Here is an 18,896-nt window from a genome sequence, read left to right as displayed (position 1 = left end):
ATGGTTGCCACGACAACCGATTGTCCCCTAGGACCACCAGACGTTAAACTAGTTGTCTTTAAATAGGGAAGAACCATCAAAAGTAACTGATCGATCGAAGTGAAGAACAAATTCGCATTTCTGGTAAACAGGTGACGAAAGATCGTACACTGGCGTTCAATTCGCTTTCTCGTGCACCTGTCACTAACTTATAAAAGTTTCTTTAAAAAATAGGAAGATTCAAGAATGCAAAGAATAGGATTAAGTGGCTAGATTTTCAAAACGCCTTATGCCATATCAATTACGCTGGAGTATGAACAGTATCAATATATGTAAAAATAAGAAATAATCCGATGACCGCTTTATTGATCCAATTATGGCAATGGTTGATCGACAAGAGCGCAGAATAGCGAGGATGGGCGCTGTGTTCTTAGTTCTGGACAAAGAATAGACGGCCACGCCCTACAATAAAGGTCACAAATGGTCGGTTTATTATTTTCCACCACCATGTGGAATTCTTTAGTTTATTGTGTTGTGTTCGACATATGTATAGTTGCGAGATGAACAGTTGACAGGAAACAGGTGAAAAGACACCTTATGTTTGAATCAAAGCATGCTGAACTTCATAGTCAGCTATCCAAATAATAAAAACGTGACTTAATTTGTCTCTTATTGAAAGTTTAAAACTATTGAAATGAACGGAATTAAAATGAGGAGACGACGTTATTAAGTCGGGACGGTATTCGATAAAAGTGAAGACCAAGCTGAATTTGATGCAGGAAACGAGCAATAAAGTAAGAATGAAACATCTTATCTGACCTATTTAAATTAATTCTTGCATATATAAATTTCAAAATTGGTAAGATTTAATAAATTCATCCAATACTGATCAGAATTCAGCCTTGAGGAATCGTACCTGAGTTATGAATTATTGCAGTGTTGCGCAACAGTTATTGATGTTGCACACGTGCATTTGAGAAATCGAATCATCCTAAATACACGGAAAAGAATTTATATCTAGGTTAGCTGTTATAAATAGAAATACAACTATAAAATTGGATCAATGATATATCAAAATTGGATTCTAAAACAAACCGAATACCAAGAAATACAGCACGAGAAAATTTCGAAAATTCGAGTATTCCGAACTGCTTATGACTAAAATGGAGGAAACTATATATTTCTATGCGATAAGTTGGCAAGAGTGCTTTCCAGACTAGTGATAGACAAGATCTGGTTTCTTGCCAGATTTCCCCTGTATAAAATTTTTTAATGTTTAATACATGTATCAAATGTAAGAATTAGTTTTTGCTGGAGGAAGAGGAAATGAGGAAAAATTGCAATTTTCGAAAATTGTTTCTGCCCCATATAACTAAATTCCTGTGAAATTAAAAGCTTATTTCTGATTGAAGCAATGCATAGAGCGTAAAAATAGGTAATTTATTCTCTTCTAAAATTTGCTTAAAACTAAAATGAAAATTCACTGGAGCAAATAACTCGTCCGATAAGATTATCCAATATATATTGGTTTAATGGAATTGTTTGGGGAATTCCATTACAATTTTACTAGAAAAAAAATATTGTAACAATATTAAAAAAAATAAAAAAAATGGGTTTACTGAAATTTCTCTATTCCTAGATTGAAAACCTTTCAATACTTGAATTTTTCAGGAGCAAAACTGCTAGAAGAAATGCAGACGAAAATTTAATTTACAAATATTTGAACAAGTTCTACAAATTTCATTAATTTAAACCATTTATAAAAAGAGAATAAACTTTTTATTTAAGATTTAGTTAGTTATCTACTTTTAAAAACATTCTAAAAATTCCTAAATTAAACTTAAAATCAAATAAACAATATATTTTTTCTAAACTAAATCTCATAATAAAAAATGTCATTTTAAGACTAGATTTCTAAAATTCGCTTTTCTATAAATAAGCTAATTCTTTAAATTTTTTCTAATTCTCTGCAAAATTTAGAGATTGGTTCAAAGAAGCACATGATTTACGTTAGATTTTATAGTTAATCAATGGAGATATAGACCTAAAATTCTTAAAATTTAAGACTATTTTGAGTTTTAACAAAAAGTTATTATAGCTTATCTAGTTACATAATTTTATTGGAATCTTGTTTCAGTGTACAAATACAAAAGCCGTTTTATAACTAAATTCAATAAATTCAAATATTGTACCTATATTTATATAATACAGATTCTTTTGTTTTTCTTTAAACTTATTTACACAGAATATGAAGCAATATTTTTCCCCTAATTAAAACGTTAGAATAAAACTGAAATTATGAGAAAGCGAAGACATTTTTGAATATCTACGTAAGTATAAATATTTTGACATAAAATATTTATACTAACGGAACTTTATTTATACTTATATTCTGGAAATTTTACTAAGAAAAAGCCAATTTGGACAGTAAATTTGCTCACTAAGATAGAAAATTCTGATGAAAATACGGAAAAAAGTCAGTCTTTTAATAACGTTTGTTTTATCAAATAACCTAACAGTTTCGAAGTTTGTAAGAATCTTCAAAGTAAGAATTAATTAACTAAAAAGGAGGGAGAAATATTTCTAATTTTACCCATTTTCAAACCACTTCATTATTATTATTATTAACTGCGATAGCTTTAAAGGAATTATCTCGCAAATTGTTCTTGATGAAAGATTTAGAAATTTACTTCAATTTAGCATATTAAATGCTTAAATCCATCGAGTTACTTTAAGATTTGATCTCATTTTACGTCCGAATTTTAAGTTTTTCTATATACGTATATAAAATTTATATTTTTTCTATGAGTTCATGTATACGTACGGAATAATTATATATATATAGAAGAACAGCATATATTTCTTAAATACACTACAGCATTCGGTCTAAAATCAATGGAAATTTTATATTTTCAAGAAACACTTCGCAACCGCTGTATGCACGCAATTATAAAGAACTAATTTTCAATCCTTAAAGTGAATATTAAAATACTGTATGCATCAATAGACAAAAAAAATTTTAAATTCGATCACGTGGCAACTCTCTACCAATCAGCATGAATAAAAGTAATGCTTATTAATTTCCCTTTAATAACCATGATTAGCATCATAAAATTTTTTCCGAAATGAAAATTTAATTAAATTTCTATTTTTCTCGATTTATTATAACAACTAATGAAATAATATCGAATAACTATTTTCTATGAATCGTTACCATAGCAACATCATCGAATTAGGGTTAAGATTTGAGTATAAAAATTTTTGCGATATTTTATCATCTTTCTAAAAAATTATTTAGAAATAAATTCTATTTATGAAGTATTTTCATAAATTTAAAAATCAATATTTTTGAAATATAAAGCTTATATATATATATAATTTTTTTTTAAAATGAAATCATCGATTTAAAAAAATTTCTTAATCTCATAACCGGAGCTTTTGATTTTAAATTATCAAATTAAAATCAATAAAATTCGCACCGTTTTACCTTCTTTTATTAATATTAACGCGAAAACAAGAGAGAAAACTATTAAAAAATCTCTCTGCTCATAAATTGTAAAATTTATAAACCGTAACTGAAAGCAGTCAAGTCCGAATTTTCGATATCTCGTAACGTTGTTTAATGTTTCATTTTTTCCTTCGCATTTGATATATAATGGCTTTTTAGTTAAAAATAAAATCGTTCTTAACATTTTTCGCATAAAATTTTTAGTTTTATTTTTTGAATAGCATACTTGAGAATTCTAATAACGAGATTAACAGATTTTCAGACTATCTTGTGACGTCATTCTTATCTCTGTTCAACATTAATTCGAAATCATAATTAGTTTTGCTACTAAAATCGATCTTGATGACATATTAATGATCTGTGATCGATTTTAGTCATTACTTATCGTTTACTATTAATGCACTCTTAAAACTAAGAAAAGCTTTTCAGATCAAAGAATGCAATTAATAAATTGCAATGATCAATTGGAAATTTTACACAAAAAAATGTTAAATGAATAAAATTTCAATTTGAATATTAACTTTTTACTTGTTTCCTAATCGATTAAAAAACAGATTTCAGCCAAGTTCCTTGAAAGAATCCTGTTACAATTTTTGCCTATCCAAAACATAATGATTTGCATTATTAAATCTTTGATATGCTTTCGAGAAGCTGCTATTAATTTGAAAACATCGGATGCTTTGCTAATAAATAGCTTGCTAACTTTTCTGCATTCTTTGCACGGTGTGTTTATTAAAAAACCACGATAATTTTCATTCATACGCGACCGTATTCGTTGCCTAGTCGTGCATCTTAGCTTGTAGGAGAAGTACGTCGCTTTTCGAGAAAGTTTGAAAAGTTAAAAGGCGTAAAGTGAAGTTAAAAAATGGAGGTGCAGCATAATTGAAGGGCGAAACCCAAGTAGCATAGAAATGCAGACAGGTACGGCGGAACATCCTTTCTTAATCAAAGTTCCTCTGACGCCAGAATGCTGGAGGTTGCTCCGCCCTTTGAAGAGGAAGACGACAAAGGGGGATATGATAAGAGCTGCCATCAACGGACGTGTCTGCACGGCACGGCTCCAGTGTGTCCAGCTGGTCCCGGGATTGGCAAACGCTGTGTTCCGGTACAATTCGATCGTCCTTCTTAAAACCATCCTAGCAATTCATAACCCTCGCATATTATTCGAATCGAAATCCTTCATAATATTCTTTTTTTCCGAATCCAAAAATTGCCGTGACTGCATTGCAGACTCGTGACCCGAAATGTCGCATTCCTCGCGGGTGAAAATGAAAAAAATTGGCGCGAAACAATGCTATCCCTTCTCGTCACCCTGTAACATCTTACGCGAGTGAAAATCTATGGAAATCTACTGTACATCGATAAAATATCAATTCATAAAAGCCGGCATAGGACGGAGCACTCTTCGAAGCGCGCACGTTATCCCCTCGACACTTTAAATAGGGGGATTGGCCCGCAAATTCCGCAATGGGCGTCTCACCTCAACCGCACTTAAAAGAGAAACGGAGTTAAAAGAGGATTTTACTTACCTATCCTGATGACGAGGACGAAGAACGTGGAGTACACTACACTTAAGGCCATGTCGAGTTGTAATATGTACACGTTTTATACAACCCGACTTATTGTGTTCAAATTTTTGTACATTGCGTACAACAAGTAATCACACGTACGCCACCTTAATTCACCTGGCCTCGCCGGCCACTTCGATTCTATCATTCGGGTAAAGTTTTGGTGAGTAGTGCCCACTTTGTCAACACCTTTCCATAGTGCCAGGTAAGTTAGAGACGACACACCACTGAAGAAATCAGAGGAGAACAGAGAAGCAGCCACCCTCTTTGCCTTTAGCCAACTGACTTTTGCTACGAGAGATCGTGCAATCTCAACTGAAGGAAGCGTGCGCTGCGAGTGTATTGGCTGTGGAACAGTCTATTTTGCTCGTCTGGGTAGCACGGGAATCGATACACTACCATGATGTCATATACTAACTACAAATCTCTCCCGATATAAAAATTAGCACCGCTCCTCTCCATCAAATAACGATTGACGCGTGTTTTACTTAATATTAAATTTTACCACGTCAAAAAATACACCATTTTTTAGCGCTTCTCTCTTTCCTTCTCGTTTATTTGTATATTCCCCAATTACATTTTTCGAAATGAGTGACGTCACGCGTTATGGCTTTATAAACATTAGTAATTTTCGCTACCGTGCTCAATAATACACTATATTATTTACTTTAATCCATTTTTAAGAGTTACGGATTAACGTTAACGAGTTTCACTTCCATTTTCCTAACGAAAATTACATATTTTCTTCGTCGGCTGCTACGATGACGTCATGACAATCATAAAATACAAAAATTAATTAATATAATTTGTCTTCTATGAAAAAGTCGCTAGATTTGTATTCTATGAAAATACTAACATTTTTCATTAAATTAAAAATAATTCTCTAATTGTTATCGAATGTTGCTAGATTTTTAAAATCTTTTAATAATAAATTCTTATAATTCAAGCTTAAGAGCGATGACATCAGAGCGAGAGAAAAATTAAACAAAATCTTTATTATACAACAAATATATTTAATTATTTATTGCTTGTAATTTCTACGAATTTTGTGATAACTTTAATGATGTTATTTTTCCGTTTTATCACGGAGAAAGAATTTTTTAGTTTCGAAAATGATGTTGATCTCAGAAGAGATAAGAGATAACAAATTTCTCTAAAGTTTTTAAAATTACAATGCTTAAAATATTAACGCAATTTTTAATTAGTTGTAATGAATTCAAGTCGATACTAATTTAAAATTAATTTAATTTTTTTTTCCTTTTCTTTCGCTTCCGCTTACGGTTCTTCAGTTAGAATCCCACTCTCTGATTGGTTAATTTTAATTAAAATAAAATTTAAAAATTTTTCGTTTGCTATTTGTTTATTACAAAATTTTTCGTTGGGAAATTATTTTAATTTAACTTTATGATGATTTTTTCATTATTTAAAAGTAAAAATTATTTTTCTAACTAATTGAAACATTAAAAATTCGGATTATAATCCACCATTTTAAAAATTTAAATTATTGAGTTTTCGTAAAAGATTAAAAAATTTTATATTTTAGCTTAGTCACTTTATTAATATATTACAGGAAAATGGGAAACATTTAATTTTAATCTAAGTAATGGAGAACTTCCATGTAACTAATTCATTTATCTAACGTAAATAACGTAGGCGAATCTGATGTCATACGGATATCCTATAGATTTGTGATTTTTCCGTTTCATCACATACCAAACCCCGCCTTCTTCGTCAGTTAAAGTTATAATTTGGTATCTATTTCAAAGCAAGCTACAAATTATTAGTATTCATTCAGTTATCCTCATCAATTGCTCGAAGGAGCAACCTAAAATTCTTTACTTGCAATCAGTTATCCTATATTGTCTTATAACTTTAAACATTTCAATGCTTAACACGATTTTCTTTCCATAATCTCCTTAATAAATTGATATATTTTTCGTATATTCCATAAATATTTTAAAATATCAGAATTCGATTAAACTGTTAACTTATTTGTTATATGAGCTAAAATTTCCAATCAAAGCATAAGTTAATTTTTGTTTCTAAATGTTTTGGTCCAGATGAGCTTGGCAAAAAAATGCACTTTTAATTATTAAATAATTTGCTTACAAAACAATGTTGGATAACGTTAAAAGTGTTGAATGATGTTGAAAATAATCTGCTTAAAAATGTTAACCTGCTCAATCATAGTTATAATCAATTATAATTATTTATCTTAACGAACGAATAANGAAAATATTAAATTATTTACGCACACTCATATTTTATAAAACAAGAATTTTATAGAATTCTGTTTTCAATAAAAACGTTCTGTTAGTAATACGAAAATCATAAAAAGGGGAAAGCAGTCACAAAACCTACCTGCTATTACCTTCAGAAAAAGCCAATATCGTGCCAGCATTCCTCTGTTCTTGCCTCAAAGTAGCCATAAGAGTGAATTCGTTGCTTCGCGAGAGTATACTCAATGCTTTCTTACAGGTTTCCGTGGGTAATCTAAGTTCCCTTAGATCTCCTTTAAAAAAAAAAATACACACGCACATCATAAGTCTTAAACATTAGTTTAAATTTGAAAAATTTAATTTATAACTTAGTATTTTTTCTCACTAAGATAAAATATTGAGCGCACATTAAACTGAATTATACCACGAAAAATGTCTAGTAGAATTATTCACGGAAAAATTTACCATCGGCTATTATTATTCTACAGCAATTTACAGCACTCATATTTTCAAAAAGGGACCTATAAAAGTATTATGTATGGTAGATACGGAATAATATATATATAACAGTTACAAGAAAAATCGATTGATACGAGTCTTAAGTTGTTTGGGGAGATGGAAACTTTACTCTGTCGCTTCGATCACTAAAAAGGCGACATTGAGTCGACCTCGTCCCATCACCTAAGGTCAGCCCCTACTAATCATGTCAACCAGCGTAATTTGCCGGGGCAATTACACATCCCTAAACAATTGTACTAACAGATTGGGGACCTGATGATTTATAGGCCCTTTTACTATTGAATCGCCTAATTCCCAAACATCACCTCGGGTCATATTACGCCGGCGAGGTTCCTATGAAAACGGGGCGTATGAATTGTTTTAGATAATACAATATTCCACGCGTCTGGTTTCTGCGAAAGACAATTCACCGTCGCACCATATGCACGAGCGTATAGAAGAGGGGGTTGACTTTACTACATGCTACCAGATGTCCGGGGCAGCGACACAGGTGGCTAATACAAGCAAACCTTTGCAGAATAAACTATTAAGTTGCAAAACAGAAGAAATCTGCCTCTTTTCTATTTTCTCTACTTGCATGTCACGTTTATTTACATTTCCGTTAACACGACGGTTGTACCCTTATTGTTAACGGTTATGTATCAACTAGATTTTTCCCCGTTTTAGAAAAAAAAAATGAGTGAAACCTTTCAGTGTATTTTATATTATGGAGAAATTGTTAAAATATCGGATCAGGTTTATAGAATAATAGAAAAAAAAAATTACATACCTCTTAGCAATACAGCTGGCGAATATCTGTAATTATTATTATTACCATGGTAACCATCGGTTAAGTCAAGGCCTCTGTAAGATGTGTTGTATACATTAAGTGCCTCTATCAGTGCAACTTGATATCCTCTGTCTATTTGAATACCTGTAGCTATAAAATTAGAGGGAGGAAAAGTATACATTAATATATTTTCTTTGTGTAAATATTAAATAATAATTTTAAGTACGCTATAAGTTATATAAAAATCAGCAATTCGATTTGGCAACGAGATACTGAATTATTATTAATTCATTATTTAAAAACATTAAATAAGCAGAATAAAAGAAGGTAATCGATGTTTTAAGGCCTGGTTAATTAAACAAACTTCGTTCAGAATGACTTAAAACGCTTTTTCATAGCCATTTAAAATTTTTTTAGTTACTAAAAGTATTCAAGTAAAAAAATTCTGAATAAAAGTTTGATCAATTTTAATATTAAGTAGTTACAAAAATTCAATAAAATTATAAGTTTTACGGAAAACATTTTTTAAATTTATTTATTGGAATAATCATCATTAGGTAACTTCTCGATAAAGCTATCGGAAACTTCCATTATTTATTCTCTTCGAGAGCATTTGATAGTGTGAAGCGAGACCAGACAGCTAGTTCGGTTTCTGGTCATTAAAGTTCAATAGGTGTAATTTCAGTAATAACTTATCGATAAATCGATCGGACGAACTCAAATTAATACCGTAGAAGCAGAATATTTTGAACCCGGGAGAATTTTTTTTAAGTAGGAAGACGAATCGCTTGTCATTTTTATTGCATGCACATGGCTGACTTCACGGAGAGCGTTTCAGAAAGGATTAAGGCTGCTCTATAATTAATCTATGTACTTTTAAAAGTTCGATTTTTAATTAATAGTAGAAAAATGCGTTCCGCCCGTCCAATTCAGTAGACGTCTAATTTAAAAAAAACCAAACTTTTTTGAAGAATAATCTAGTTTAACTGGATGAGAGGCATTCCTGAAACCACTTTCGCCGCGGGCCAACATTAGTCTGGTCTTATGAGAGCCCTTCGTAATTAAATAAACGTTAGGACTAGAGATAACAATTAATGGATATAGTTGGACTACGGCCAGAAACATGCAAAAATATGGGTTAGTATTATGAAGTGATATCGACCTAACTAGCTAAGTTCTATATCAATATCAATTTTGAAAAACAGACTTACCTGAATGCAAGATCGATATCAAAATAACAGGCCACATGCCGACCTAGACTGGCCAAGTCCTCACAGTCATCGCTCAGCAAGCGAAGTAAAATAGGAACGAGTTCCTGCACGTGCTAGTGCCGAGCAGGTGGCATCAATGGAGCGTGGGCCGAACCATTGCTAGCACCTGTGTGCCTTCAGCTGTTTCCGTCGATCCACCAATGGGCACGCGTCTAACGGGGAACCATACTGGCAGCAGATTTTAACTATTTTCCTTTTTTTATAGCCGACGCGTGCCATTTTCCGATAATGTATGTCCGTATATAAAAACCATCTGCGAGTAAGAAAACTCAGACTGCTCCTAATGGCATGAAAACAAATTAAAGTACTCTGCCGGACACGTTATGTGACGTTGCAGACGGGCGTCAGACGGACTCCAGACGAAAACGGACAGTCTAGCATCCGTATCGCCGTCTTCATTGATTGGTTGACAGAGCAGTTTCCCGAAATTCAAAGTTCGTATAATAACTGGAAGGGCTTAAACCAACAGATGCATAGTTAGCTTATTCGTGCAAATAGGAAAAGCCTAAGTACCTTTATTGCATTCATACATCCTCATGTCACATCTTGAGCAGATGGATGACTATCAATGGCACCTGTATGTCAAACGTACGATAAAACGAGAGAATGAAATTGTTATAGTGAGGGATTGTATGGACCAGAGATAATCGAAGGAGGAACTGACCCCGAGCAGTGAATGGAACAGCTGGACGGATGTCCGGCACGCGCCAGGGTCAACACACTTTGGAGAGTCAAGGGATGGACGACTGCACTATCTGCATTCTGTCCATCTTAAATTATACCTATAAAGTATTCTTATATTTATGTAAATTAATATTTGTTGCAGTTTCGTTAATTGTGATTGTATTTGAAGCAATATTTCCTTCCTATAGAGAACAATTCGCCGATATCCTGGTGCGTCCAGTCCGGATTTAACCACCTGGGACAGCTGGACGTCGACAGTGTGTGAAATATTGACTGTACTTAGATTCATCCTCCAGGATTCGTGCCAATTATTAGCAGAGAAGCGTGGAAAAAGCTATCTTAAATGACGTCGAACAGAAGACTACCTCTACTGTATCCTGTTTACTCCTTAAGTTGACAGGAAATATTTCTAGAAACAATTTTACTTCACATTCATAATTTCATCATAGTGCAATCTGAACGATTAGGTCTTCCTGAAGGACTTTCATTGAGGTGTACGTTAACGTGTGCTGCAACAAACGTACGCTCATCCCTACAGAGTCAATGAATTAAATCAGTCATAGTAAATTCTGAATAGGACTTATCCTAGCGGGTCGAATGTTGAATTTCGTGGAAGCCTAACCCACAGGAAGCAAAACTTCCTCGCTTCCTGATCTCTACATAATTTTTTTTTTTTTTGTTTTTGTCTCTGTATAGACAAGTACAAATTGATAATGAATAGCCATACTAGTGGCGCCGACTGAAAAGATAAAAAGCCTGACGTTACGTTGCAACAAATCCGTAATAGATGGAAAATTCATTTTCTTGTCTTTTAAATATCCATTAACAAGCGCAGTAACAAGGATAGGTTAAGATCGCAATTTGCAATGTACAGTACTAGAAGAACCTACGAGATTATTAATGAAACAGCCTCTTCTAGCGTTAAATTGGAATGTTTAACAATATACGTAAATTATTAACGAAAGCAAAGACAGAATAAGTCACTAGTAATTAATTTTGAACCTATTAGAAGTAAAATTATCTGAAAAACTATATCGATAAGATAACAGATATTTCGGTTTTTCATAAGGAAATCTTGTCATAGTGGTGCAGGAAATAAAGCAATCGATGTTTTAAGGTGTGTCCCCTATAACGGAGTCGGTGAAAGGAAATGATTCACTTGATTGTCCCTTAATCTGATGTAGCTCGATAACTATTCTACCGGCAACGTGAACTTCTTCGGACCAATTTTAGATCTCTTTTGGAGAAGAATCGACGTGACTGTCACTTACAGAAGTTTTCTATAGCATCTTGGAGAATTAATTCGAGCCGGTCCAAGTCGTAACCGGATTTAGCTTAATACATCGCTTTCCTCGATTCGTCTAATTACGTTTATAAATTGCCCGATAAAATGATCGGTACGATCAAGCTTTAACAGTTAGGAGGCGCGATTTCATGAAGCTACTTTTGAATGCTAATCATTCTTGATCCATTTTAATACTCGTTATACTCTAATCCACTTGTAGTGCTGAGCAAAAGGGGAGTTTTCCCACCAGGTTGTTACCATGACAACAGCGATACACAGACGCTCGGGGGCCTGATGCAACGGGTCAATAAAGTCCAGAGCGTCACGTGATCGAGGGTGAATGTCACCAGATGAAGACGTCCGCAGAGATCTAGTCGTCGAGAAAAGAGAAACGTTCTTGTACACCACACCCAGTCTGAAACTGGAGTTCTGTTCCTAAACTTTAACAAAGCGAGCAGTACAATGCTGGCTAACTCGGTATGCATTCCCTCCGCATGTTAGAGGAGTAATGTGTAGTTAATGAGGCGAATGATCCCTTGAACTACGAAAGAGCAGCCGCTTCATCATTAAAAAATGCGGTTCTATTAATTCAGTTTAACATAAGCTTTCTCAATAGTTACTGCTCACCTGGTTGGGGTTTAGAGAATGTTAAAAGCATTTTTATTTTTGTCCCGCTATTCAAAAGTAATGGATCGAGCAACGAAGCGAATTAAAAAAAATTACACGCGACGTGTATTGGAAAAGACTAGCAATGCCAGCTTTACATAGGAATTTACTTTTGAGTATATGCTCCACTGCACGCAGTTGCAACCGAAAATATAATAAAGAAAAGAGTCGAGATTCTACCTGGTTGCATCAATGGCTGTGACAAGTCAACTCCTGACCTATACTGCACCAGCGATAGCAATAACGTCGTATTATTAAAGCGCTTCTGAGGAATTTCTCAGATTAAAGTACAGAGATAGAAGTACAAAGAAAAAAATCCGAGCAATAAATCTTGGTAAAATATATAAAAATCCAATTCATAAAAAGATGATACCGAAGTTAAATGCGATTTATTCGCCATCAATCACAGATATAATAATATATTTGGGCAAATAAAAACATTGAAAGCTATCCGAATTGTGGAAAGAATTTCGAAAGCAATATTGACAATTTAGTCTGTAGTTATAATTTCGAGTTCTTTTCATATTTCTTGTGGCAGATGTGGAGTAGGAACAGCTAAATGCTTTCGTGCAACACGTGACTGAAATCGAAAGTTTGCTATCGTTGGTAGAAATAAATCGCGTGTCAATGGGGCATTAAGTTAAGCTAACTATGAACGATTTAGTCATTATAAAAAAAATGATTCCAGTAATCGGAGAACTGATTTGAAAATAAACAATATTCAGAGATCCCAGTTATTATAATTGCAGGTATGACATTAGTAATATAGGGTGATAAGGTAAAATAGTGTTATAGGGTGATAAGGTAAAAAGAGAAATTACAAGCCTCGAGTGTTAAGATTCAATTTGGGAATTGTTACCCGCCTTTCGAGGAGGCTAAAAACCCAAAACAATTTCTCAGGCAAAGAACGTCTTGAAACTTTTTCGGAAGTAGTGAGCTTGGAAGAGATCAACAAGCGAACGGTCCATAAAAAGGGATCAATTGTACTCGATGGTTGCCACGACAACCGATTGTCCCCTAGGACCACCAGACGTTAAACTAGTTGTCTTTAAATAGGGAAGAACCATCAAAAGTAACTGATCGATCGAAGTGAAGAACAAATTCGCATTTCTGGTAAACAGGTGACGAAAGATCGTACACTGGCGTTCAATTCGCTTTCTCGTGCACCTGTCACTAACTTATAAAAGTTTCTTTAAAAAATAGGAAGATTCAAGAATGCAAAGAATAGGATTAAGTGGCTAGATTTTCAAAACGCCTTATGCCATATCAATTACGCTGGAGTATGAACAGTATCAATATATGTAAAAATAAGAAATAATCCGATGACCGCTTTATTGATCCAATTATGGCAATGGTTGATCGACAAGAGCGCAGAATAGCGAGGATGGGCGCTGTGTTCTTAGTTCTGGACAAAGAATAGACGGCCACGCCCTACAATAAAGGTCACAAATGGTCGGTTTATTATTTTCCACCACCATGTGGAATTCTTTAGTTTATTGTGTTGTGTTCGACATATGTATAGTTGCGAGATGAACAGTTGACAGGAAACAGGTGAAAAGACACCTTATGTTTGAATCAAAGCATGCTGAACTTCATAGTCAGCTATCCAAATAATAAAAACGTGACTTAATTTGTCTCTTATTGAAAGTTTAAAACTATTGAAATGAACGGAATTAAAATGAGGAGACGACGTTATTAAGTCGGGACGGTATTCGATAAAAGTGAAGACCAAGCTGAATTTGATGCAGGAAACGAGCAATAAAGTAAGAATGAAACATCTTATCTGACCTATTTAAATTAATTCTTGCATATATAAATTTCAAAATTGGTAAGATTTAATAAATTCATCCAATACTGATCAGAATTCAGCCTTGAGGAATCGTACCTGAGTTATGAATTATTGCAGTGTTGCGCAACAGTTATTGATGTTGCACACGTGCATTTGAGAAATCGAATCATCCTAAATACACGGAAAAGAATTTATATCTAGGTTAGCTGTTATAAATAGAAATACAACTATAAAATTGGATCAATGATATATCAAAATTGGATTCTAAAACAAACCGAATACCAAGAAATACAGCACGAGAAAATTTCGAAAATTCGAGTATTCCGAACTGCTTATGACTAAAATGGAGGAAACTATATATTTCTATGCGATAAGTTGGCAAGAGTGCTTTCCAGACTAGTGATAGACAAGATCTGGTTTCTTGCCAGATTTCCCCTGTATAAAATTTTTTAATGTTTAATACATGTATCAAATGTAAGAATTAGTTTTTGCTGGAGGAAGAGGAAATGAGGAAAAATTGCAATTTTCGAAAATTGTTTCTGCCCCATATAACTAAATTCCTGTGAAATTAAAAGCTTATTTCTGATTGAAGCAATGCATAGAGCGTAAAAATAGGTAATTTATTCTCTTCTAAAATTTGCTTAAAACTAAAATGAAAATTCACTGGAGCAAATAACTCGTCCGATAAGATTATCCAATATATATTGGTTTAATGGAATTGTTTGGGGAATTCCATTACAATTTTACTAGAAAAAAAATATTGTAACAATATTAAAAAAAATAAAAAAAATGGGTTTACTGAAATTTCTCTATTCCTAGATTGAAAACCTTTCAATACTTGAATTTTTCAGGAGCAAAACTGCTAGAAGAAATGCAGACGAAAATTTAATTTACAAATATTTGAACACGTTCTACAAATTTCATTAATTTAAACCATTTATAAAAAGAGAATAAACTTTTTATTTAAGATTTAGTTAGTTATCTACTTTTAAAAACATTCTAAAAATTCCTAAATTAAACTTAAAATCAAATAAACAATATATTTTTTCTAAACTAAATCTCATAATAAAAAATGTCATTTTAAGACTAGATTTCTAAAATTCGCTTTTCTATAAATAAGCTAATTCTTTAAATTTTTTCTAATTCTCTGCAAAATTTAGAGATTGGTTCAAAGAAGCACATGATTTACGTTAGATTTTATAGTTAATCAATGGAGATATAGACCTAAAATTCTTAAAATTTAAGACTATTTTGAGTTTTAACAAAAAGTTATTATAGCTTATCTAGTTACATAATTTTATTGGAATCTTGTTTCAGTGTACAAATACAAAAGCCGTTTTATAACTAAATTCAATAAATTCAAATATTGTACCTATATTTATATAATACAGATTCTTTTGTTTTTCTTTAAACTTATTTACACAGAATATGAAGCAATATTTTTCCCCTAATTAAAACGTTAGAATAAAACTGAAATTATGAGAAAGCGAAGACATTTTTGAATATCTACGTAAGTATAAATATTTTGACATAAAATATTTATACTAACGGAACTTTATTTATACTTATATTCTGGAAATTTTACTAAGAAAAAGCCAATTTGGACAGTAAATTTGCTCACTAAGATAGAAAATTCTGATGAAAATACGGAAAAAAGTCAGTCTTTTAATAACGTTTGTTTTATCAAATAACCTAACAGTTTCGAAGTTTGTAAGAATCTTCAAAGTAAGAATTAATTAACTAAAAAGGAGGGAGAAATATTTCTAATTTTACCCATTTTCAAACCACTTCATTATTATTATTATTAACTGCGATAGCTTTAAAGGAATTATCTCGCAAATTGTTCTTGATGAAAGATTTAGAAATTTACTTCAATTTAGCATATTAAATGCTTAAATCCATCGAGTTACTTTAAGATTTGATCTCATTTTACGTCCGAATTTTAAGTTTTTCTATATACGTATATAAAATTTATATTTTTTCTATGAGTTCATGTATACGTACGGAATAATTATATATATATAGAAGAACAGCATATATTTCTTAAATACACTACAGCATTCGGTCTAAAATCAATGGAAATTTTATATTTTCAAGAAACACTTCGCAACCGCTGTATGCACGCAATTATAAAGAACTAATTTTCAATCCTTAAAGTGAATATTAAAATACTGTATGCATCAATAGACAAAAAAAAATTTTAAATTCGATCACGTGGCAACTCTCTACCAATCAGCATGAATAAAAGTAATGCTTATTAATTTCCCTTTAATAACCATGATTAGCATCATAAAATTTTTTCCGAAATGAAAATTTAATTAAATTTCTATTTTTCTCGATTTATTATAACAACTAATGAAATAATATCGAATAACTATTTTCTATGAATCGTTACCATAGCAACATCATCGAATTAGGGTTAAGATTTGAGTATAAAAATTTTTGCGATATTTTATCTTTCTAAAAAATTATTTAGAAATAAATTCTATTTATGAAGTATTTTCATAAATTTAAAAATCAATATTTTTGAAATATAAAGCTTATATATATATAATTTTTTTTTAAAATGAAATCATCGATTTAAAAAAATTTCTTAATCTCATAACCGGAGCTTTTGATTTTAAATTATCAAATTAAAATCAATAAAATTCGCACCGTTTTACCTTCTTTTATTAATATTAACGCGAAAACAAGAGAGAAAACTATTAAAAAATCTCTCTGCTCATAAATTGTAAAATTTATAAACCGTAACTGAAAGCAGTCAAGTCCGAATTTTCGATATCTCGTAACGTTGTTTAATGTTTCATTTTTTCCTTCGCATTTGATATATAATGGCTTTTTAGTTAAAAATAAAATCGTTCTTAACATTTTTCGCATAAAATTTTTAGTTTTATTTTTTGAATAGCATACTTGAGAATTCTAATAACGAGATTAACAGATTTTCAGACTATCTTGTGACGTCATTCTTATCTCTGTTCAACATTAATTCGAAATCATAATTAGTTTTGCTACTAAAATCGATCTTGATGACATATTAATGATCTGTGATCGATTTTAGTCATTACTTATCGTTTACTATTAATGCACTCTTAAAACTAAGAAAAGCTTTTCAGATCAAAGGATGCAATTAATAAATTGCAATGATCAATTGGAAATTTTACACAAAAAAATGTTAAATGAATAAAATTTCAATTTGAATATTAACTTTTTACTTGTTTCCTAATCGATTAAAAAACAGATTTCAGCCAAGTTCCTTGAAAGAATCCTGTTACAATTTTTGCCTATCCAAAACATAATGATTTGCATTATTAAATCTTTGATATGCTTTCGAGAAGCTGCTATTAATTTGAAAACATCGGATGCTTTGCTAATAAATAGCTTGCTAACTTTTCTGCATTCTTTGCACGGTGTGTTTATTAAAAAACCACGATAATTTTCATTCATACGCGACCGTATTCGTTGCCTAGTCGTGCATCTTAGCTTGTAGGAGAAGTACGTCGCTTTTCGAGAAAGTTTGAAAAGTTAAAAGGCGTAAAGTGAAGTTAAAAAATGGAGGTGCAGCATAATTGAAGGGCGAAACCCAAGTAGCATAGAAATGCAGACAGGTACGGCGGAACATCCTTTCTTAATCAAAGTTCCTCTGACGCCAGAATGCTGGAGGTTGCTCCGCCCTTTGAAGAGGAAGACGACAAAGGGGGATATGATAAGAGCTGCCATCAACGGACGTGTCTGCACGGCACGGCTCCAGTGTGTCCAGCTGGTCCCGGGATTGGCAAACGCTGTGTTCCGGTACAATTCGATCGTCCTTCTTAAAACCATCCTAGCAATTCATAACCCTCGCATATTATTCGAATCGAAATCCTTCATAATATTCTTTTTTTCCGAATCCAAAAATTGCCGTGACTGCATTGCAGACTCGTGACCCGAAATGTCGCATTCCTCGCGGGTGAAAATGAAAAAAATTGGCGCGAAACAATGCTATCCCTTCTCGTCACCCTGTAACATCTTACGCGAGTGAAAATCTATGGAAATCTACTGTACATCGATAAAATATCAATTCATAAAAGCCGGCATAGGACGGAGCACTCTTCGAAGCGCGCACGTTATCCCCTCGACACTTTAAATAGGGGGATTGGCCCGCAAATTCCGCAATGGGCGTCTCACCTCAACCGCACTTAAAAGAGAAACGGAGTTAAAAGAGGATTTTACTTACCTATCCTGATGACGAGGACGAAGAACGTGGAGTACACTACACTTAAGGCCATGTCGAGTTGTAATATGTACACGTTTTATACAACCCGACTTATTGTGTTCAAATTTTTGTACATTGCGTACAACAAGTAATCACACGTACGCCACCTTAATTCACCTGGCCTCGCCGGCCACTTCGATTCTATCATTCGGGTAAAGTTTTGGTGAGTAGTGCCCACTTTGTCAACACCTTTCCATAGTGCCAGGTAAGTTAGAGACGACACACCACTGAAGAAATCAGAGGAGAACAGAGAAGCAGCCACCCTCTTTGCCTTTAGCCAACTGACTTTTGCTACGAGAGATCGTGCAATCTCAACTGAAGGAAGCGTGCGCTGCGAGTGTATTGGCTGTGGAACAGTCTATTTTGCTCGTCTGGGTAGCACGGGAA

At 32.8% G+C, this 18,896-nt stretch overlaps 1 protein-coding gene across 3 annotated transcripts in view; it reads right to left on the bottom strand.

Moving 5' to 3' along the window:
* Nucleotides 1-18,896, bottom strand: part of LOC111639994 (protein kinase C-binding protein NELL1-like) — a 45,943-nt gene extending 27,047 nt beyond the window's left edge. Inside the window, exons 1-3 of one of the 3 annotated variants that reach the window (XM_023385987.1) lie at nucleotides 18,471-18,896; nucleotides 8,563-8,712; nucleotides 7,417-7,567 (exon numbers count right to left, since the gene is read on the bottom strand). In XM_023385987.1, coding sequence (XP_023241755.1) covers nucleotides 7,417-7,567; nucleotides 8,563-8,712; nucleotides 18,471-18,522 — 353 coding nt within the window. In that variant the 5' untranslated portion in view covers nucleotides 18,523-18,896. Of the gene's footprint in view, nucleotides 1-7,416; nucleotides 7,568-8,562; nucleotides 8,713-18,470 lie in introns of those variants that run through there. The other 2 variants (XM_023385988.1, XM_023385989.1) reach the window with 2 other exon arrangements.

This window comes from Centruroides sculpturatus, unplaced genomic scaffold, assembly GCF_000671375.1.
Source record: "Centruroides sculpturatus isolate CEXI.00-Female unplaced genomic scaffold, Cexi_2.0 scaffold1385, whole genome shotgun sequence".
Lineage (NCBI taxonomy): Eukaryota > Metazoa > Arthropoda > Arachnida > Scorpiones > Buthidae > Centruroides > Centruroides sculpturatus.
The sequence above is the reverse complement of the archived record's forward strand: the minus strand, read 5'-3'. Positions and strand labels throughout refer to the sequence as shown.